This window comes from Orcinus orca, chromosome 4, assembly GCF_937001465.1.
Source record: "Orcinus orca chromosome 4, mOrcOrc1.1, whole genome shotgun sequence".
In the NCBI taxonomy this organism is placed as follows: Eukaryota; Metazoa; Chordata; class Mammalia; order Artiodactyla; family Delphinidae; genus Orcinus; species Orcinus orca.
In genome coordinates this window covers 140,586,058-140,609,991 of record NC_064562.1, presented here as the reverse complement: position 1 = coordinate 140,609,991, position 23,934 = coordinate 140,586,058, and the positions used below count along the sequence as shown (strand labels likewise).

At 36.6% G+C, this 23,934-nt stretch overlaps 1 protein-coding gene and 1 long non-coding RNA gene across 5 annotated transcripts in view; one reads left to right on the top strand and one right to left on the bottom strand.

The window, feature by feature from the left end:
* Positions 1–23,934, bottom strand: part of INTU (inturned planar cell polarity protein) — a 79,786-nt gene that overhangs the window by 2,852 nt on the left and 53,000 nt on the right. For 3 of the 4 annotated variants that reach the window (XM_033419393.2, XM_004265117.3, XM_033419394.2), the window contains exons 8-15: positions 21,402–21,591; positions 17,569–17,622; positions 10,859–10,921; positions 9,808–10,029; positions 8,723–9,178; positions 7,612–7,709; positions 3,651–3,840; positions 759–916 (exon numbers count right to left, since the gene is read on the bottom strand). In XM_033419393.2, coding sequence (XP_033275284.1) covers positions 759–916; positions 3,651–3,840; positions 7,612–7,709; positions 8,723–9,178; positions 9,808–10,029; positions 10,859–10,921; positions 17,569–17,622; positions 21,402–21,591 — 1,431 coding nt within the window. Of the gene's footprint in view, positions 1–758; positions 917–3,650; positions 3,841–7,611; positions 7,710–8,722; positions 9,179–9,807; positions 10,030–10,858; positions 10,922–17,568; positions 17,623–21,401; positions 21,592–23,934 lie in introns of those variants that run through there. The other variant, XM_033419395.2, reaches the window with a different exon arrangement.
* On the top strand, positions 19,060–23,931 carry LOC117199553 (uncharacterized). Its single transcript, XR_004480794.2, has 3 exons — positions 19,060–19,477; positions 20,137–20,219; positions 22,961–23,931. It is a non-coding gene; the product is annotated as an uncharacterized LOC117199553 (long non-coding RNA).

Genomic DNA, 23,934 nt, shown 5'->3' with positions numbered 1-23,934 from the left:
ATGGCTTGTCTCTTTAACAGGGGATGGCATGCTAGCACTGGTCTGAATATCCAGGAGCCAGATATGCAAAGGTGAAGAAGTAGACCATCCCCCATCCAATGTAACTGTGCACAGTGGACGGAGGAAGAGAGTGACAGGAGGTGGAAACAGACAGGTGGGCAGGGGCCAGGGAGGGCAGGGTCTTGTAGTTAGTTGGGGGTAGGAGAAGGAGAGGGGAAGAGAAGAGGGAAAGAAAGGAGGAGAGAGGGAAGAAAGGAAGTAGGGACAGGGGCTTCTCTGGTGGCGCAGTGGTTGGGAGTCCGCCTGCCGATGCAGGGGACACGGGTTCATGCCCCGGTCCGGGAAGATCCCACATGCCGTGGAGCAGCTGGGCCCATGAGCCATGGCCGCTGAGCCCGTGAGTCCAGAGCCTGTGCTCCGCAATGGGAGAGGCCACAACAGTGAGAGGCCCGTGTAGCGCAAAAAAAAAAAAAAAAGAAGTAGGGACAGAGAGAAGGAAATAGCAGTGAAAGTGTGGACTCATTACCTTTTAGTGTATGACTAATACAATTTTGTAAGATAACTGAATAAGTTTTCTTCTTTTTTTTGGTAACAGAAAAAGAGTTGGGAGCAATTTAAAGGAGATACTTAGGAAATAAAGTAAAATTCTAAAATACATTAAAATATTATAGTTAGATTAATAATTCCATGCCTATATCTGAACATGTTTATCTCCATTACCACTTTTCTGTCACTTTTTAATATTTTTTTCCACTTACCCTACTACCCAGTAAGCCATAACTGGTGGTGTTTTTCTCTGATCAGTCCAGTTTTCAGGTGAGCATTCAAACAATACACCATGTTCTTTCACAGGGTTAAGAGAAGACACTGAATTTGTAGAACCTGAATGATCTCCACCATTTAGTGCTTTCTTCTTCTGTAAATTAATAGGTATTATTAATATTAACTGGTATTAATAATGTTACTTTAAAATGTTTTATATATAGATTTGAATTGGTTGATCGTAATACTTTAAGTGCCTGCAATGACATTCTTCTCTTTACCTGCAGGAAAATTTCTATTCTTCCTCATACTTACTTTATTATTATTTTTTATACATTTATTTATTTGTTTATTTATTTATTTTTGGCTGCGTTGGGTCTTCGTTGCTGCACGCGGCGAGCGGGGGCTACTCTTTGTTGCGGTGCGTGGGATTCTAATTGCTGTGGCTTCTCTTGTTGCAGAGCACGGGCTCCAGGTGCACGGGCTTCAGTAGTTGTGGTGCACAGGCTCAATAGTTATGGCTCGCAGGCTCCAGAGCACAGGCTCAGTAGTTGTGGCGCACAGGCTTAGCTGCTCCGCGGCATATGGGATCTTCTGGGACCAGGGCTCGAACCTGTGTTCTCTGCACTGGCAGGCCGATTCTTAACCACTGCGCCACCAGGGAAGTCCCCTCATACTTACCTGAAACACCATCTCCTAAAAGAGACTTCACGGATAAAGTCTCTCTTGACTCTCCAAGGGAACATTTTGCTCATAGCCCTACCTTATTAGTAGTTACACTATATTATATCAGCAGTTTATAGGTTTGTTTTTCTCAGTACATTAAAATCTCTTTTCCAGGGCAGACAAAGTATGCTATTCATCTTTGTATTCTTTGAAAGCAGCTGTGCTTGGTACACAGTAGGTGCTTAATGAACCGATTACTAATGAGTTACTAAATGAATAGATGATTTTGTAATATACTTAAAACACATATACTTAAAGCAGTATTGTCTCTTCCTCTAAAGCATACTCTAAATTTCCCACTGATCAAATCATTAGCAAACCAGTGACTCATTTGGAATATAAAGACTTTTTGTAAAGCTCAGGCCAAAACAGTGGAGTGATCCTTGATTCTGCTCTTTCTCTCAAAATACTTATTTAAGACATCAGCAAATCCTTTTGGCTCATCCTCCAAAATATATTCAAGATCCAGAGGCCACTGACTTCTTGCTTTGAGAGTTTCCACAGCTCCTAACTGGTCCCTGCCTCCACCCTCTCTACCCTACAAGCTCGTTTACAGTAGCATGAGTGATCCTTTCAAAACTAAGGATCATGTCCCTGCTCTGCTCAGAGCTGCCCAAGAACCTCCCATCTTCTTCCAAACAAAGCCCAGACTCCCTAATCTATTGGGCCATGCATGACCTGGCCCTGCTACCTTTGCCATCTCAACTCCTACCAGTCTTCTCCCTACTCAGCCGATTACAGGGTTCTCTCAGCCACCCTACCTCTGTGGCTTTGTACTTGCTGTTCCTTCTGCCTGGAAGCTGTGCCTCCACATCTGCCACATGGCTTGGTCCCTCACTTTATTCAGGTCTCTGTTCAAATATTACTTGACATGATCAGAGGCATCTTTCAAAATAGTTACCCCCACCCCTCAACCTTACTCTGTTTTATTACTCCTCTTGAAACTTACCCTACCTGATATATTACACTGCTTGCTAATTCATTAGCCTCCCCTGTTAGAATACAGGCTTCATGAGGAAAGAGACTTTGTTTTGTTCACTGCTGTATCCCCAGCATCTTGAGTAGTATCTGGTGTGTAGTAGGTACCTCAATATTTAAATAATATGGGGAAGCCTAATTTATATTACCAAATATTACTAAATAAGTTAATGAAATAAACCTTATAGAATCTATCAATATGTTAAACAGGAAAGGAGGAGCCTAAGAATGCAAAGCACATAGAGATATATAGTCAAACATAACATTTTGTTGAATACCAATTTCTGATAGCTCGAAGAAGAAATCCTGTAAGACAAAGAATTTTACTGCTGAATGAGTCCTAAGAGATGATATAATTCAGCTCACTCACTTTATAGCTGAGAAAATAGGCAGAGTTAATAAGGCTCAGTCCAGGATTCCTTACTCCCAGCCCAATGTTCTTCTACCTTTAAGCCTAAATTCTTCACAAATTTAGCATCCTTAGTACACGTATTGCTATGTGCATTATAATCATTCTTCAGGGAGGTCTTTTTTTTTTTTTTTTGGCAGTATGGTGTTTGACCAGTCACAAATAAACTTCTGCATGTTTATCCTTTTCAAGAAATCAATACTTATCTTTCCCTGCTATTAAAACTATCTAATTGATATTTTAATTGTATACAACATTACTACTTATCCAGAGGTACCATATTAAATGAAACTTCATCCTGGATTAAAAAGCAACCAACCAACCAACCAACCAACCAAGTGGCTGAAACATAACAGTATTGCACCTACTGCTATACTTTATTCCATTTTGTTCCAAAATACCTTATCCTGCTGGTTGAATACTTAAAGAATTATCAGTTACCAAGTGGTAGAGACAACTGTCCGAGAAATGGTTGGGTCAAATATGGGAGGCAAGTTTACATTACAAACTATGTTCTACTTTGCTACAGAAAACACACAGGTCCACCGTTTCCTGAAATAGTAATCTGGGACATCAAACTCAGAATTATGAAACAAAGTTTTAAAGTTAAGTACAGTGAATATAATCCTTTGGCATTCAAGGTAGATGGAATGACTGTTAAAAAAAATAAATGAAAATAGTCATTGCTGGACATACTGATTAAAGAGTTTTAGAGAGAATATTTAGAGGTCTGGAAATAAACTGGCAGAAAATTATATTTATAGCAGTGCCCTACCTCTTCAACCAGTGTCTGTTGGAAAACTGCACGAATGGAGAGACAACACTGATGGAAATTTTTTATCAGCTGAGGATGGATAGAGCCACTTAGCTGTGCCACCTCTTCGTGGGTAGGAGTAATAAAGATCCCTTGCACTGTTTCTAAAGCGACATAGTGGAAAAGTGTGTTCTCAGGACCAGATGTCAATCTTGAAAAGAAAAAAAAAAGATATTAGAAGTAAACTTAAAAATGTTGCTTCATTTTGAATGCTGTAGACATCTAATAAGCTTTTAACTACAATAGAATATTAGGAGTGTAATTAGGGAAGGGAAACTAGGCCAAACATTGAATTCCTTCTTCCTCCTTATCTGAAATACAGGCTAGGGTTATTGTCAATTCCCTTAATGGAGGCAAACACTACATGTTATGCAAGGATAAATAAACACCAATTCGTTTGCAGGTAACTTAATCATCCCTTTGCTAAACAACCCAAACTGGCTAAACTCCTCTTTTTCCATGGTTGGTAATGAATAACTCAGCCCATGTCTGGGCCAGATATCTACAAGCCATAAACAAGGTATGTCTAGCGTGGACCACAAATAAAAATACCTTCCAATAAACTAAGCTTTTCAGTTAGTAGCATTAAAGTCTCTTCCCACGATAGTCAAACTGATGATCCTGAAGAAAAATAAAATTATTAGTACCAACTGCAAAGCTGAGTTAATATTCTAGAATACCATGGCAATTGCTAGAAGTATTCTACTACTTCTTATCATTACAGTCTTCCTTCTCTTCTATGTTCTCTTACTATTTTCACTTCTCCATTCTTCTTCTCCATCCTTTCTTCCCCTACTGAGATCTCAGACAGGCCAGCAGAACCTATAAATACTGCTTATTTCTACCAGCAGTAAGAAGAGCTAAAGAGCAACAATAACGGCAACAGTGAAATAATGGCAATAGTTATCATATACTGAATGTCTTCTATGTTCCAGGATAGATGCTTTAAAATACCCTAGACTTAATTCTCATAATGACCCTGTAAGATATTAAACATTACTATCCTCATTGCAACCGTGAGGAAATCACTGTTCAGAGGACTTGGATTAACTTGTTTGAGGTCACATAGCTAAGTGTCAGAGCTTAACTGACTCTGCTCCACTACACCTTGCTTTTTCCTGATTGGCAATCTTTAAATATATGGACAGCAATTCCCCAGCTGCACCTCACTCAGGCTGCTCTATTCTCATTCTAATGTCTATTAAAAAAATTCATTTAGTTGACTTTTCTTCCAGCCATAGCACAGAGGCAAAGCAAAGGCATATTTCAGCTCTTAGCCTAAATACTGCCTCAATCATCCATGATAACCAAATTCCTGTTAAACTGTTACTTAGGCAGCAAGATCAGAATAACTTTTGATCACTAACTAATGCTCTTGGTTCTCTTTAGGGACCAGGGATAGGCAGGGAAGGAGGTCATCTACAAATTTTTCTCATACTTTTCCATAGGGTGTTTGGCTCATTAATACTGGTGGTGGATATTTTTTCAATCAAGTAAAAAATAATCAAAATGAAAAAAATTATAATTATTCAGAAAGGAAAATAATTTAAAACATACATTTTAATCCTGAGGTCACCAAATTCAAGAAAAGGTATAGAACAGAAATGATTCTTAATAAGAATCATTAATTCTTAATAGGAATCATTAATTAATAAGATTCCTATTTAGGGAAGTTTAGAATTAACATTTGTGTTAACTTCTTTAATTTTCTCTGAAAACAACCCCGTGACAAAATGAGTAGGTCTAGTGCTTGAAAACCATAAATCAACTCAGTGTATATTAACTCACTCAGTGTATAAATCAAAAGTTTAAAAATCATCAAACAAGCAATTACTCACTGGGAAGACAAATATTTGTTCAAAAAAATGTAGATTAAATCAGATTAGTTCTTCAGAAAGGTCACTCCTACAGCAGAGAATGGATTCAGGGTAGGCTGGGAGTTGGGAGCCCATTGCAATACAACCAGGTGAGAGAATAGGAGCTTGATCTAGGGTAGGATCATTAGGGGTTGAATCCATGCAGAATGGATAGGATTTGGTTACTGAATGAAATGTTTTCTGTATATTATTGTTTTTAGTATGTTATATATTTTTATTTTACAAAAACAAGTACAAATTAGGATAATATATTACACACTGGTTTATATCACACTTTTAAAATTAACTGCATAGTTTGAAGATCTTTCCATGTTAATAGAATAAATATGCATCTGTAGCATCCTTTTAAATAGGAGAGCCTATGATTTACATCACATATTACTTTATGCTTAATTTAACATAATTACACATTTATGTTAAGTTATAATATAAACTTAAGTTATAAAGTTGGAAAAAGAGTTTCTTTTTACTAGAGGTAAAGCCCAAATAACACACATATATATTTAAAAAATAAGATATGGAGGTAATAAAAATTCAGAGCAGTAGTTTTTGTTAAATGGAAGACTAGGGTTTGTGGAAGGTATTTCAGGCTTCCAACAAAGGTTTGATTTAGATTTCCTTGATTAGAAAACATTTTTAACTATTAAAAAATTAAACATCATATTGGAAGGCATTAAATTCCAAATTTTAACACATTATATCAATATTTCCAGTGTATTATTTTATGTAGACAAATTACCTTGATTTTGCCCTGACTTCAGGAAAAAGGCTTTTCCTGACAACTCTGTGAGATATGTATTTGAACTTATTATAAAATGTTTCAACGATCAAGAAGGCGGTAGCTCTGAACTTCTTTTTTTTAATGGGAATTCTATTTGTATATGTCTACTTGTTCAAATAAAAGTGTGCAATTGAGGGAATGCCCTGGTGGTCCAGTGGTTAGGACTCTGCGCTTCACTGCTGAGGGTGCGGGTTCAATCCCTGGTTAAGGAACTAAGATCCCACAAGCTGCGTGGTACGGCCAAAAAAAAAAAAACACGTGTGCAATTGACTTTTCTACACAAGTTGATACCATGCATCACATCGTAATTAAATAGCAGATGAAGCTCAGGAAGACCAGCTTGTCACCACATAACAGTGCTCTTGTTCTTGCCCAACAAGAAGTAAATATGTAACATTTCATATTTTAATAGTTAAGCTGTTAAACATGCTCCTCTCACTTAGTTCCTTTTACACCAGAATTCCCTACTTACTGTAAATTTGAGGTTTTACCTATTTTCTAAAGAGGGTATCACAGGCTCAGTTCTCTGGCCCCAGACTCTGATCAGGAGATATGCAGGGAGGAAGTTTATCAGGGAGGATGCTTGGAAACAACACCTGTGGGGGTAAGACTGAAGGACTGAGCAATGGGAGAAGTTGAACCATGCCGCAGTTGAGACAGACGTCTCAACAGATACCACTGGGAACGCTGAAGCTTGGATGGCCTTTTAGAGTTGTCCTGAATTTAAGTAGGGGCCAAGCCTTTGTACTTACTTATCTATTAGTCATTAGATGTAGGCTACTCCTAGAGAGAGGTTGTAACCTTGGCGGAGTCAGTAAACTTCCAAATAGGACAAGGCCAGGGGAGGGACTCAGCCATGCATGAGCCATTAGCAGCCGTGACTCTCAAGCACTGGGAATGAGTATCCGGGGCTAAGGACTATCTGCAAAAACACAGCATCCACCAGAGTCTAAAAATAGTAAACTCTAATGTAAAAACTAGACACACAAAAGGGAGGTTACCTGTGGAAGAGACATAAGTGGGAACTTTCATATTTTGAAGTATTACTTTGTATGCTTTTTATTTCTTATGAGTATGTTTCCTATATGTATAATGAAAGATATTAAAGAAATAGCATAGCTATTACCTTTCATATGTAAGAGATATCATAATTACATTTGTTGAATAAAATCTCTATATATTATGGAATAGCCCTTTTTCATTGCAACATTTCCTCGAAGACATAGAGTTAAGTGAAAAAGAATAAAACAAGGAAGTTTCTTACTTCATTGTGTTATATATATCCAATTCTTTTTCTGAAAGGTCCTTTTTCAGGTTCCCCGAATGAAATGGATTTGGAAGAGTAGACTTCTTTTTAGTGACCTAAAAAGTATTATTAAGTAGATCTGTTTATATCTAAGAATGGAATCAAACAGGAGAAATGACGTAAAACTAAAAATCCTTCTAAGAGAACTACGTACTATTTTGCAATGTTTCTTTTAAATATTTTTGATGCCAACTTGTACTTCTTGGGTTATCCTATGCTAACAGTGACCCGAGAGCCATGTCATGAGAAGACATGACAGTTCTCCCTGTAAACCTTCTACTGGAGCCATAATGGAGCTATCACCAAATTTTGTTACAATTTATATGTATGCACACTTGTCCCCCTCTCTAGACTCTGCACTCCTCAAAGGCAAGAGCTGCGTCTTACTCATCTTTTTATCTCCTTTGTGCAGCATAGCCCTTGGCACAGAGTAGATGCTCCATCAATATTTGTTAAATGGCTGAATCTTGGAGATTAATTCAGTTTCTTTTAGGAGTTGTTCAGGGCTCTTTAAGTCTATCCAAATCCTATCTTATCCTCCTCCTGTATTTCCTACCAATTTCACAGACTTGGATAATGAGTACCACCAATGTGAGTACTTCCTAAATATACCCACTTAGGGCTCCAAGAGTGCTCTATTGTTTGGAATTAGGAGATCGAATCTATCTACCTATCTATCTATCTAATTTTTTAAAGTTTCTGATTCTTTTGTTTCTACTGAACACTTTCTAGCTATTTAATTAGATCAGCCACCAAATGCCCCACAAGTAGGATGTTTTCTGTTACCACTGTGAATAGAAAAGAAAGAGTTGAACATGGAAAGCGGGATTAAAGAGTTTCCCTACTTGTAATTACTGTCAAGTAGATGTCCTAGCTGTCAAGGGGCTAATGTTTTATTACTTGACATTTTCTTCTTTCTTTGGTCCTAAATCGTTGGTTTGCCAACAGTGACTAAAACCACTAGTACAAATGAAGAAGTATCTGCCATTAAAAATTCTCTTGCAATTATAAGTAAGGACTGGAGAGACAGCTTAGCTCCCAGAACGTACACACTTGAATGAACACACACCTTAAGCAAGGCCCCACTTTCTTCTGAACCATCAGAACCCTGAGATGCTGTAGTGTGGGGACTCAGGCCAACACCTTCTCCACCTTCACAACCACTGTCAGATCCTCCACTTCTGGATGGACTGGGCTTACGTGTCTTTAGGGAATAGTCACCAAAAAGAGCTCTTCTGCATGTTGGAGAGGTTGCTACTTTGGAAGTACCTTGTAGCCTACTGAGGATAGGTGAGGTTGTTAAATTATCTAATTTTTCATGTGATCCAGCAAGAAACCAGTCAGCACAAGACAAACAGGGGGTTGCAGAAGAGGCTAGCCGTTCATTTATGCGGGAATCTACCCCTTCCAGCTGGTGAAGAGTTGTTTTGACCTGATCCACATATATACAGTCCGGTCCAGGATTCCCAACAGCTTTGGATGCACAGCCTCCAGCTTCTAATAGTACACACAACATATAATGTCTCTATAAGAAAACAAATTAATATAGGTTTAGCTACATGAAAATATTTGTATGTAACATGTGTGTATATATTTATGAATACTAAACAGATATGGGCATGTGGCATAATCGTGTGATGATTATTGAAAAATCCTCCCTCCCCTTCTTAGTTATCCTCAATGCTTCTTGATCACCCGTGAAAACAAATCTCACGTTGCCTTATCCTGATATACCATCAACTGCCACTTTTGGCACATGGAATTCCCTAAGGTAGCTTTCAAAGAGGCTCAATTATTGGTAGTCCTTTCATTTACAATCACATATTTATTCTGTTTCTGGTTCTATATTCTTTTCATGTCTCTCTCTATTTCCCAAAACAAACTAGAAGATAAAACCTCTGTTTTTATAGAAATGGGAACAAAAGATCTTAAGAACCTGCTAAAATCTTGAGTTTCATTAATATTTCTCTATGAGTATTAAATGGATACAAAAGAGAAGAAATAAGGGCACATAACATTTTGTTTGAATACTACTATTTGACATGCTTATAATTTTAAACTATCATTTTTGTTTGTGTATTTATTTAGTCTGTAAATGGCAAAACAAAACAAAACAAAACAAAAAACCCCAAAGAAAAACTAAGGTAAACGTACCAAGCCAACAATTAGCAAAAAATACCTCCCTTCAGGTTCCTGAAAGACTTCAGTGTTTGAGTCTGCAGAAGGTTGGAGGTGATGTCGAGGAAATACTTCTCTCCATATTACCAACTGACCAATTCTTTGTTTTGCTGCTAAAGGCAGTAGGCAATAGTGGCGACAGTATACAGCAATATCAATAAGATCATCCTTAGGCAAATGACTGCATATCAAATAACCCTTGAATTTAACCACAGAGAATAAAAGTCAACTAGTGACATAAAGCAATAATCCTATAATACAGTTCTAAGAGTTTTATAGGTATTTCTTCAGTTGGCTTAAAATATTCCAGTTTCAAATGGAATAAATGAAGACATAGTAAAAATAGATGTTTTTTTCAACTAGACATCAAGTATTTGGGATAACTTAAGTCTATAATAGGTACACTTTAGCATAAAGCAAGATCACCTCTAAGTAGCACTAGCCTGAGAATTTGGCAAAATTACCAAAGCACTGAATTCTGAAGATGAGAAGTGGAGAAGCAGGAGTCAAGGTGGGGAGAGACTTACTTTTCACTGCTTACAGTTCTGTATTGTTTGATTCTTCTTTAGATATGTTTTATATTGTGCTTAAAAACCTTTTTTAAAAATTAAAATACTTAAATTCATTTGATGTTTAACTTGCTTTACATGCAAGTCAACTACTTAATGTTAGAAAATTTACCAGAGAGATGCATAGTTACTTTCTGAAGATAAGGAAAAAAAAACACGATTGCAAAAGGAAATCAACAAAGCAGTATTGCTCTTCTCTCATATACACTTGGTTCTTTGCATACTGTTTCTCTCTTACACATTTGTAAATGCTTTAAAATATAATGAAACCAGAAATATTTATTGTATTTGTAAATATGTAGGTACAAGTCTTGTTTTAAGATCTAATTTTATGGTACCTACATTCACAGAAAAAGAGATAACTGTATTTTTCATGTTTGTAACAATTTGAGAAAATTTACTTTCGGTCTGTTCATATAGCAGTATGACATATATAAAAATTTCAAGCTTCAACTTACCTTGTAAAATAGAGAAGAGCCCAAAATTGTATATAGCCGTCTCATGTCATAGTAATCCTCAGACTGGGGGAAAAACCACAGTGGATTTATATATATATAAAATTTTATATATATGTAAATATATGTATTTATATATTTTTTATGATTTTTAAAAATCCTAGTTAAGCTACAACAGTTAAAATGGAAATTACATTCTTAAGTAACTTATCTCTTCTTCTTTTGGTATTTATTTATTTATTATGGAAGTATAGTTGATTTACAGTGTTTCAGTTGTACAGCAAGGTGATTCAGTTACACAAACACAAACACACACACACACACACCCCTTCTTTTTCAGATTCTTTTCCTTTATAGGTTATTACAAGATATTGAATATAGTTCCCTGAACAGCAGGTCCTTGTAGTAACTGAAGTTTTCATAGTGCCTTCTTTAGAAATCAATATACTAGGCTATTGGGGTGAGACATAACGTGCCTATATATTTATTTTTGACTGAGAACAATCTTATTTTTGATTCTTGGAAGATAATGTTGATTAGAGACATCTAAGAGTAGAACATAAGATTTGTTACCCCACGAGGGATTGAAAGAAATCTACCAAGACAAAATGCTTCTACTGGACATCACCTAAAATATCCAATACTACCATATACTATTTTTCAAAGTACAAATTGGTACAACCTATTTGGGAGCAACTGAGCAGTACATAAAGAAAAAAAATTAAATACACATACTCTTTGAGTAATTCCTCTTTTAGAAATCTACAGAAATACTTGAATAAGAGATTCAAGATGTTTGTATAAAAAGTTAAGAGTAGAATTTTTAATATGCAAAAACTGGAGAGAAAGTTCAACAATGGAAAATGGTTAAGGAAATAAGGTTATGTTCACATCACAGAATATCATACATCTGTTTAAAAAAATAAGGTTGATCTATATGAGCAAGCACAAAAGGTTTTAGAATACATCGTTCAGCAAAGAATGCAAGCTGTGGAACAAAGTATTCATTATGATCTAAGTCTTGTTAAAAACAGCACCCTCAATTATATACATGTATGTATATACATATGTGTTGGTTTGTATGGGGGTATGTATGTGTATAGAGAAGGGTCTGGAAGAATATATTCCAGACTGTAAGAACAGTTGTAACTGGGGATGGAACTGGGGGAGAGGGATGAGGAGGGAGGACATTTGTTTTTAATAGTCATGTTTGCATTTATTTTTAACCAATATGCATGCATTACTTTTGTAAGTTGAAAAAAAACCCCAAAACACAACGAAACCTAAGGAAAACTGAAAACGGGAAAAAAATCTAAATATCCCTCAGTTGGGGAATGGATAAACACTGTGATATCATCATACAATGGAATACTATCAGCAATAAAAAGCACTGAACTACTGACATAGACAACATGAATGAATCTCAAATGCATTATGCTAAGTGAAAGAAATCAGGCCCACCGTTTTTCATTTGTTTTGACTGCCTTTTTGTCCTCATATTTAAGAACAAGGTATTAAGTTCACTGGAAGCTTTTTGAGGGTCTGGAAGCTCTGACTGGCTTCACCATAGGTAAGCTTTTAAAAACTTTTATTTTATGCATGCAGTCCAAGAGGATTTCAGGTGAGATACATTCCCTTAAGCAATCAACTGGATGTTCTTGGGTCATGGTAGTAAATGTGATTGGGGAAACAGCTGTGAATACCATTCTTTCTGTGCCCCAGAAATGTCACCCTTCTCTGGAATGCGATTAACTGGGTGTTCAGTAATATTAAAAAAGCATGAAATAGAAATTAATTAATTAAAAATTGTTTTATTTAAATTAAAATTTTGATCATGGTAAAATACACATAATATAAAATTTACCATCTTTTTTTTTTTTTTTTTTTTTGCGGTACGCGGGCCTCTCACTGTTGTGGCCTCTCCCGTTGCAGAGCACAGGCTCTGGACGCGCAGGCTCAGCGGCCATGGCTCACGGGCCCAGCCGCTCCGCAGCACGTGGGATCTTCCCGGACCGGGGCACGAACCTGTGTCCCCTGCATCGGCAGGCGTACTCTCAACCACCGCACCACCAGGGAAGCCCATCTTAATCATTTTTAAGTGTACAGCTCAGTAGTGTTATGTACATTCACACTGTTGGGCAGCCAAATCTCCAGAACTCTTCCTCTTGCAAAACTGAAACACCGTATCCATTAAACAACTCTCCATCCACCCCCCTCCCCCCCCCGCCCCGCCTCCTTCCTGCAGCCCTTGGCATCCACTCTTTTACTTTCTGTCTTTATGAGTTTGACTACTTTAGGCATCTCCTGTGGGTGGAATTGTGCACTACTTTGTCTTTTTTTTTTTTTAAGATTTATTTATTATTTATTTTTGGCTGCGTCGGGTCTTACTTGTGGCACACGGAATCTTTCTTGAGGTATGCGGGATCTTTCATTGCAGCGCGCGGGCTCTTCATTGTGGTGTGCGGGCTTCTCTCTAGCTGTGGCTCTTCTCTAGCTGTGGTGCACAGGCTCCAGGACACGTGGGCTCTATAGTCTGAGGCACACAGGCTCTCTAGTTGAGGCGCGTGAGCTCAGTAGTTGTGGCATGTGGGCTTAGTTGCCCCGTGGCATGTGGGATCTTAGTTCCCTGCCCAGGGATCGAAACTGTGTCTCCTGAATTGCAAGGCAGATTCTTTACCACTGGACCACCAAGGAAGTCCCTACTTTGTCTTTTCATGATGGGCTTGGTTCACCTAGTGTGGTATCTGTCCTCTGGGTTGATCCACGTTGAGGCCTATGTCAGAATTTACTTCCTTTTTGGGGCTGAGTCATGTTCCATTGTATGTATTTTCCATGGATTTGTCTATTTGTTTGTTCATTCATCTGTTGGTGGACACGGGTTGCTTTCTCCTTTTGGCTGTTGCGAATGATGCTGCTGTGAATGTGGGTGTGCAAATATCTCTTCAAGATTGTGCTTTTAATTCTTTTGAGTATATGAAATTGCTGGGTCATGTGGCAGTTCTGGTTTTGATTTTTTGGGGGGCCACCATGCTGTTTTCTATAGTATTTGCACTGTTTTGTGTTCCCACCAACAGTGCATGGGGGTTCCAACTTTTCTACATCCTCGCCAATACTTCGTGTTTCTGGGGTGTTTGTTTGCTTGTTTTTAATGGTAGCCATCCCAATGGGTGTGGGCAAGCTGTTTTATGTGTATAGTTTTGGACCCTGCTTTTTCCTTAGAAAATGATCTTGAACATTTTTTCATGTCAATAGACAGTTTTCTAAACATGATTTTAATGGATGTATTATTTAACAGATTCCATAATGTGGTATTTTAATTTGTTTCCAGTAATTTTTCAGGGTATAAATAGTGTTGTGCAGATAATTCCTATGAAGAAAATTTGTGTATATCCCTGATATCTTCCTTAGATAAGGTCCTGGAGGTTGAATTCCGAGATCAGAGGATATATATTTATTTTATTTTATTTATTTATTTATTTTTTTACTGGTACGTGGGCCTCTCACTGTTGTGGCCTCTCCTGTTGCAGAGCACAGGCTCCGGATGCGCAGGCTCAGCGGCCATGGCTCATGGGCCCAGCCGCTCCGCGGCATGTGGGATCTTCCCGGACCGGGGCATGAACCCGCGTCCCCTGCATCGGCGGGCGTACTCTCAACCACTGCGCCACCAGGGAAGCCCGAGGATATATATTTTTAACGTATTTTGCCAGATTGCTTTCCTGAAAGGTTGCATCAGTTTATATGCCTACTAGCAGTGTGAAAGCATCATCTATACTGAACATTATCAGACAAAATTACTTCAGTGTATGATCATAAATACAAGGTTACCAACTGTTATCAACTGATAACAATGGTTAACTCTAAGAATCGGGCTGGTTTTGATGTATGAGTGGTCAAGCAAAATGCTAGATTTATTTTTGTTGTTTGTACTTTTCCCTAAAAATGTACTCATGTAATATTTGTATAAAAATACATATTTTAACTTCCTACTTAAAAAAAAGTCAGACCCAAAATATTATCTACCATATGATTCAACTTATATGACATTCCAGAAAAGGTAAAACCATGTGGACAGAAAACAGATCAGTGGTTGCCAGAGGCTGGGGCTAGGGAGAGGGACTGACTATAAAAGGGCACAGAAGAATGTACTGAATATAAATTATACCTTAATAATAATTTAAAACAACTAAAGAAAAGAACACACAATTAAAATATAAGATTAAATCTTAAATCTAATTTCACAAAAAGTTTAGAATAATCCTCCTTTTTCTTTAAATTAGGGTAAAACTCACTGTGAATTATTCTGCAAATTCTGACAAATGTGTACAGCTGTGTGCCACCAAGATCAAGATATAGAACAGTTCCATCAATACCCCCTGCCAATTTCCTTGCTGAATATTATTCCATTGCATGAATATACCACAATTTGTTTTGTCTATTCACCTGTTGATGGACACCTGAGTTATTTCAATAGTCTCTGGCTATTAAAAATGAAGCTCTTATGAACATTTGTTTAAAGGTCTTTGTACTGACATAGCTTTCATTTCTCTTGGGTAATTAGATAGGAATAGAAAGGCAGAATTATATGGTAGGTGTATGTTTAGGTTATTAAGAAACTGCCAAACTGTTTTCCAAAGTAAATGTATCATTTCACATTCTCAATTTATCAACTTTTTTCTTTTATGTACTGTGTCTTGACGTTGTATGCAAGGAATCCCAATAGATCGTTTTCTAGCCATAGTTAGTTCCACTGCTCATTAAAACGATGTTCCATAAAGGCAGGAATTAGAGTTTTAATTAAATCTATTGGATATAGGTTCCTAAAAACCCAGATATTTGCATATTTTAGATCTAAACTGCTCCTAATGATTAGTATTTAGCTAATTTTTTTTCCATTAGTGAAAAAATTTATGACCTATGAAGAGTTCACCTTGCTTAAATTTCCACTATTTTTACAAACAAAATACCCTTCCATTTGCTCAGGATCTTAGCTAAGACTAAGCCACCCCTTAAGCTAATATTCTCTCCCTACATTTACCAGCAATCTGCTGAAGAATGATCCAGCCTCACGGCTTCTACTTCCTAACTTCCCGTTTACTTTTCAAAGACTTTTATTACTGAAAATTTTAGCATATACAAAAAAAGAATAGTATAATTAGTTCCTATGTGCCCATCATCACCCAGCTTAAACAGTGACCAGTACATAGCTAATCTTGTTTCATCTCTATCTCTCTCTCCTTCTTCCCTCTCCCTGGTGAATTATTTCAAAATCAATCCCAGATGTTATATCATTTCATCTGTGAATACTTTAGAATGCATCTCTAAAACAGAAGGACTTGAAAAAAATACATAACCATAATATCATTACCACATCTAGAGAATTATTCCCACCTAATATCCAGTTAACACTGTTTTCATTTCTTTGATTGTCTCACAGATGTTTTAAAAATTTTTGCTTGCTTGAATCAGGATCCAAGTAAGGTCCATATACTGAAATCGGTTGATATGTTTCTTGAGTCTCTTATGACTGATAGGTCTCTCTCAGCTTCTCCTAACCCCACACCCACCCCCCCACCTTCTTCAACAAAGTTATTTGTTGAAGAAACCGTCCTGTTGTGTCTAGTCTGAATTTTGCTAACTGCAATCCCCCTCCCCCAAATGGGGTCATTTAACATGTCCCTCTTCCCCTGTATTTCCTGTAAACTGGTAGTTAGACCTGGAGGCGTGATCAGGTATATTTCATAGGTGGTTTGTGTGCTTCCGTCAGGAACCACATACTATCTGGCTGACTTTCTTTTTGTGATAACAGCTACTGATGATCATTGCTTAGATCCTTTAACTTACTGAGGGGAATTGAAAAATGATGGTATTCCAATTCTGTCATTCTTTCTTGATATGTTAGGTAGACCACTTCCATAAAGAGAAACTCCCCCCCCATCTCTATTTGGTAACCCTGAGGTATGGTTCAGATAGGAAAGACAGATAAATGTTTGATTCTTTCTCCTTAATTACCAGTTTTCACAATAATGAATTAGTTCCTTAGCATCTTCAAAGTTGGCCAAGAACTTTCTTTTTTTCTTTAGTACCATTATGAACCCATGGATTTAGACATATCTGATGTGCTTCAATCCAATGCAGTTATTGTCCTTATAGATGCTCAAGAGGGAGCCTCTTCAAGGTCTCTCCTGATTACTTGAACCCTAAATTAACCCTAGTACTTTTTGAAAGCTTCCTGGATGTCTGATATAACAAGATGTTGCCAGGTTTATCTTGTACACTGTCAGCCCTAAATCTGGAATCAGTCATTTCTCATAGGAGTCTTGGTTCCCTTTAGCGAGAAATATTATTTATACACCATGGCCTGGGTGATAGTGGTGCTCTAGTGGACAGAGCTAGGAAATATATCAATAGTTTTTTAAAAAGATTAAAAACCATACTGCCAGCCAATGTTACATGTGTATCCTTTCTCTCAAAGCCCGGTTCCAAACGGTAGTAATGTAATTAATCATTATGTATACATGACGTAACAAATATTTTTAACTGAACAGAAAATCTTAAGGCAAGCAAAATAGATTTTGTCCATTTCAATATAGAAACCTAATGTTATGTATTCCAAGATTATTACATGCCCCCTTGGAAAATACTTAGAATAATGATTGATTCACAAAACAAGAAATCAACAATGAACCTTTCCTAAAATCCACTGCTTCTCTTACCAGTTCTGCAAAATCTGCAGCCTCCAAGTCACTCAATGCTGTGTCTAATTCCACCTATGTGAGAAAAGAAAAAGAGTAACACAAACATTTAACTCATATTACTTACTTTTTAGTAATGACCATATAAAATTGCTTAATAATTACTTGAAGAATTGAATAAATATATATCTCTCCTTTGTGTTATTTAAGAAATGTCCCCAAATGGAACATCTTGCTTTTAAGCTTTGCGATTACAAAAAAAAAAAAAAATTAATGTATTTTAACCTATAGGCATTTTTCAGTTAAATCTCAATTATTGCAAAATGGGCTTCACTCTGTACTCAATGCAAACTAATTTATGATGTTAAAAAGCTGCTTTACAGTTCTGTTAGAAAAATTTTTAACATTTTAAAAATCTTAAGAGGAAAAACAATCAATCTGAATGTAGCCAGTCTATTATGAATTGTTTTAATTTTTCTATTTCCTATGTATTTTTCAACAGTTGGATTCTTGGAAAATCCAAGAATCCAACATTCTTCCCTGTCTCCCTCCTATGTTCTGTATAAAAAGGCTGTTCATCTTTATTCACGGATTAAATCATGAAGGCAAGTGTTCCCTTGGAATCTGGCACAGTTTAACCACCCTACAGAGTTATTAGAAAAATCTCTTACTTAGGATTTAGCTTTCGTTTCTATGGAATTTGCCTGAACTCTTTCATGTATTTGTCCCTCCCTGAAGCATTCAAAATTTAAAAACAGAATAAATTTAATCTGCAGTTTAATCTGTAATACATATACATAAATTGGAAACTACTGACAATCGAAGCTTGTAGCATATATGGTATTTGTGAAAAATAATCCTTGTTTTGTTTTTTAAGGCCAAGGCACTTTCTGCAGGACTGTTTCACAAATGTGCCTTACTGAGACAACAAAAGCTGTGGAAACATTAGTCATGCCTTTCAATGCTTTTCATATGGTATGACTTATTACTCATTTGTGACCTACTTTTTTCTGCATCTAGCAAATACTTCATGTTCTCCTTCTTGTGGCTACAGTTTCCCTTGTGAAAGACTACAGGACAAAAAGAAAATTACCTACTTGTGATTTTCGATCTCAGAGACATTAATGTTTAACAGGTTGCTATTCCTGCTACTGAACTCTACAGGCTAATATACAAGGTTACTATAATTGCGTCTTCATATTCCTTAAGAGAAAAAGTAAAATATCTTTTCTCTTTATTATTCCAGTGTATCTTAGGAAAAATTATTTTTTTTTAAAACCTGACAAACAAACAAACAAAATAAGGAAGTTCTCTGGGAAAGAAAACAGAAGTGTGACTTCATCATATACTAAACTCAGAACAAGTACATTTTTTTCCAAGTTAAAAACAACTATTTCCACCTAAAATTTACCAGGCACAAATTACCTTACACACACATATGTTTTTAACTAGATTTCTCAAGGCATAAAATTCCTTAATATTTTCCATTAGAATATATATAGTCAATAAACCCTACTATTTTTCACACAGTAAGAAATCTCAAAGGCAAAAGGAAAGTGTATGAGTTCTTTGAGTTTGCTGGTAAAGCAAAAACAAAAACTTTAAGGGTTATTATGTATTTTAAACTTTACATTCATCAGAGACTTTTAGATCACTTTATCAGAAGATATCTATCTCTTGGCAAAAATATTGTTCTTAATTCTCTCAACCAGAATACAAAATATAGAAAATGTCTAAGCTATATCCTCATTGTTTCCCGTGTATTAATTCCACCTACCCAACTAAACTGTGAGCATCCAGAGGACTTTTCTGGATTCCCAAAGCACAGCACAAATCTGAGTACCTGGCACAATGAAGGCTGATCTGCATACAGTAGTGTCCAACTCAACAAGGACAAAGACAACCAGAGCTTTGGTGAGATAAGCAACAGGTATGGTTTAAGTCAAAAGATTAAAAAAGATATACAGTAGAATTCACACAGTGATTTCTCAGATTGATATTCTTTTAGGTTGAAATAAAAGCATACAGTCCTTTTAATCAAATATATGTCAAATTAAGGGGAAAAAACGCCAATAAAAAAGAAATCTGAATACAGAAGGTAGCCTTCATATGGAATTTATAAGACCAAAATAGGCTATATTTTAAATGTCTTAAACAAGAACTCTTAGAAGGAAAATAATATTTAATCTCAATATATCCAAAGTCTAAAGACTTTTCCCCTAAAAACATTAAGTACCTCTAATCTCACAGAAGAGACTATATATTTTGAGGGAAGAGATTTCTTTAGTGAAGAGATTCTGAGACAGGAGAAAGAACTTGGGCAAGACCAGACCAACAGGCCCATGAGATGGCAACTCTGACTCGCGAAAAGCGGCCTTGTGTCTTTCAGAAGAAAAAGACCCCAGAATGGGCATGAGACAGACTGTGGAAACAGTGTCTTTCTATCTTAAACGTAAGGTTAACTAGTTAAATTCTGTCTGTTTTGAACACTGTCTATTTTCTTTTCTTATGAAAACACTGATGGGAGTAGAATTATATATCTCATACTTTTAGTTTTATCTCATACTTTTTAGTTTTTATATGATTTAGGAAAATGATAATCATTGGCCTGAGATACAAAATGCAACAGGGGGCAGTTGACAAAGGCAAGGACAAAAAAAGAATACAAGAGGGTAAAGTTTCCTTTAAATATGCTTTAACCCCTCAACTCCCTCCAAATAATCATTATATAATAGTACTCTCACAGCTATAATTACAACTACAAAGTGCCAGGCATGGTTCTAAGCATTTTATGTGTGATAACTCATAACTTCTTTATGAAGTAGGTAGTATTGTTGTTCCCATTTTACAGATGAGGAAACTGAGCAAAGGGACTGCTATATCTGTTTAAATTATTATTAAACTTCAAAAGGCATTTGTTTGATCATATATTGTAGAATTCCATGAAGAGCAGAATCTTGAATTGGGATATTACAACAACATAACCTGGGTTTCTTCATGGGCAGGGAACTGCTATGGCATAGTGCCTCATTAATACTATTACAAATGCTGTGGCTAAATACATTATTGTTGATGAAAATGTCTGAAATGAGCTTTTCAATCATTCAACAGTAAAGTTATTTTGGATGTACAGAAATGACTGAAGTCACATTGATAATGCTTAACCACCATGAATCTTACCTTTAGTGATCTATCTCTGGCACAGGGCAAAAGCTAATTACAAATGTTCATGTAAACAAAGATTTTGCTATTATTAATTTGTTAGCCAGTCATTTCATCTACCTAACTCGATGACCCTGCATTATAAAATCTAAATCACAAAATTCAAAAGTAAGACACACCATATAATTACGATTTCTGAAAAGTATTCCAAGTTTGAACAAAGCTTAAATGTTAAAGTAAGATGAGATAGCTAATTTCTATTTAGAAAGAAAAACTTCACTGCACTGAACCTCCTACTTATCAACCAATTGCCCTTTAACTCTTACCCATAACCCTGAAAATAACAAAAAGCCTAAGAGAAAAAAAAGAGAGAGAAGATAAAGAATATAAGGCGGGCTTCCCTGGTGGCGCAGTGGTTGAGAGTCCACCTGCCGATGCAGGGGACATGGGTTTGTGCCCCGGTCCAGGAGGATCCCACATGCCATGGAGCGGCTGGGCCTGTGAGCCATGGCCGCTGGGCCTGAGTGTCCGGAGCCTGTGCTCCACAATGGGAGAGGCCACAGCAGTGAGAGGCCCGTGTACCACAAAAAAAAAAAAAAAAAAAAAAAAAAAAATATATATATATATATATATATATATATATATATATAAGGCAACTGGCTCTGATTCTTATTTATGACACCTAAGATTACCTTAATATCCTGTGGAAGTGTGAGCCACCGAACTCCAGGGAGATTGTCTAAAAGTACTGCACTGGAAGCATCATATTGTTGTGTACTGGGACTGGCACTGGAATGTAGTTTAGCAGGCTGAAGTGCTCTTTGAAAGAACAAGCTGAAAAAATGATCCAAACGAGGAACATTCTCAACCTGGCAAAAGGCACTGAAAAAACAAGAGCTGTAAAGTTAGAACAACACACAGAAATGGTAGTCATTGCTTGTACGCTCCTAAGGGGACTGGATCTTTCCTAGCTACATAGGTTCTCTTCCTTACTTCTCCTCCCTTAATAAGAATTACTGCTATGTTACTGATGGAGTGTGTTAAGAAATTCACCCTGTCAATATTTTTTACCCTAAAGCCTATTCTCAAATACATAGGGCAGATGGTACTACGGGAAAACCAAAGGGCTAACACAAGTGGTATATCTATAACAGAATGGGCTGAAGTTCCCTTTTTGCAAAAAGTGTAACTCGCTTTTACCTCTATCTCTCAACCATTTATATCTTTAATTTGATCACAACACTAAACTTTATTAATGTATAATCAGTTTTCTGTGGCTCACAGGGAACTAACCAGCTCACAACTTGAAAAAGATAATTTAAGTTTTTGGACATTTTAGTCTTTTCATAATTTTTCACAATGGCCTTTAATATCTTTCATAATCTGAAAAAAACCTTGTGGTTAAAAAAAATGTTGTACAATATCTTGGATCCATACTGCTTCTTGGTGTTAAGAACTCAGTGGATCTTCACATTTACTATCTTAGTTTGCCCTTCAAATTCCCACCTAGGCAAGAAGAAACTACTTAAATTTGCTGTCAACTTGGAGATACTTCCAAATCAATGGAAGCTAAATTTCAAAATGAAATTCAGAGAAATTAAGAGTCCCTCTGCCCCCAACCTACTCCATTGGAATTTGCAGAACAACTCCAATTGCTTTATCTTCATATGCAGAATTCATTACAGGAATTTAATCTTTGATTATCTCTAGTTTTATGAAAATAGAAAGCTTCAATTAGGGCAAAACATAGTAAGGTTTGCTCATCTATTATAAATTTAAGGAGGTAGTTTATAACCACCTTAAGAGTTTATACTCTTCATTGGTTAAAATTTTTCTTATTAGTAAAAGGGAAAAGCACTGTATATGGCTGCCCAGTCTTTTGTAGTTCACACATTTGGAAAATGCTAATAAGTAATTGGGCTGGAGAGGGAGGTGTCTATATTTTCCTGGAGGAAAATACTGCAAATTAGACAGTTTTCCCAGATGGCATCATCATAAAAAATTCCTTTAGGCGGCTTTGAGAACAGTGACAATAAAGATCCACTCTAGATAAACAGAGATCTGATACTACTATGGTTTGGAAAAAATGTATAAACTGTCTTTGAATCTTTATATTGATATACGCTTAAAGCTTTGAAAGCAAAGGCATCATTTTAGCCCTCTGAAGTACTGGGACTTACAAACATCGATTTTCCATCCATAATTTTACATGTTCAAATATTAAACGGTTACCCCAAATTTCCTCTTTCAGATCAAGAAAGATACATCACATACTGCAAGGTTATAAAAGCAGGAAGCAGGGCTTCCCTGGTGGTGCAGTGGTTAAGAATCTGCCTGCCAATGCAGGGGACACGGGTTCAAACCCTGGTCCGGGAAGATCCCACATGCTGTGGAGCAACTAAGCCCATGAGCCACAACTACTGAGCCTGCGCTCTAGAGCCCGCAAGCCACAACTACTGAGCCTGCGAGCCACAGCTACTGAAGCCGGTGCGCCTAGAGCCCATGCTCTGCAACAAACAGAAGCCACCACAGTGAGAAGCTCGCGCACCGCAATGAAGAGGAGCCCCCGCTCGCCGCAACTAGAGAAAGCCCACGTGCAGCAACGTAGACCCAAGGCAGCCAAAAATAAAAATAAAATAATTTATATTAAAAAATTTATAAAAACAAAGCAAGCAGAAAAATATGCATAATATGAGCCCACATGTGTAAAAAAAGAGAGTATGTATATTCATATTATATAGAAAATATATGGAAGAATATACATGAAACTAAATAGACAATTACCTTCTCTACCATGTCTTTATTTTAATAGCACATTCATTTTTTTTGCTAAAAATTTTTTTAAGGAAAAAGTATCACATTTTAGGATAGTGAATTTGACAATGCTATAATCAGAGGAAAACACAGAAAACTTCTTACTCTTTTCTGTACCTGTTCTCAAGAAATGCTCTTACATTTGCCCCTACAAAAATACATCAAATCAGAATATAATTGTGGTTACATCACTATTTCACAAAAGTAACATGAGACCAAAAAAGAAAAAGCAATGGATCCAATGAAAAACTGCCTGGAGCTGTAAAATAAAAGCCAGTCATGAAGGATGAGAAAATAATAAGAAGAAGAAAAAACCCAAACAACTAACCTGACAACCAAGGAACACCATTAAGTGCCAAAAAGTGATTTCGAATCATATACTTAAAACTTGAGGTTCAATTCAAGGAAGTA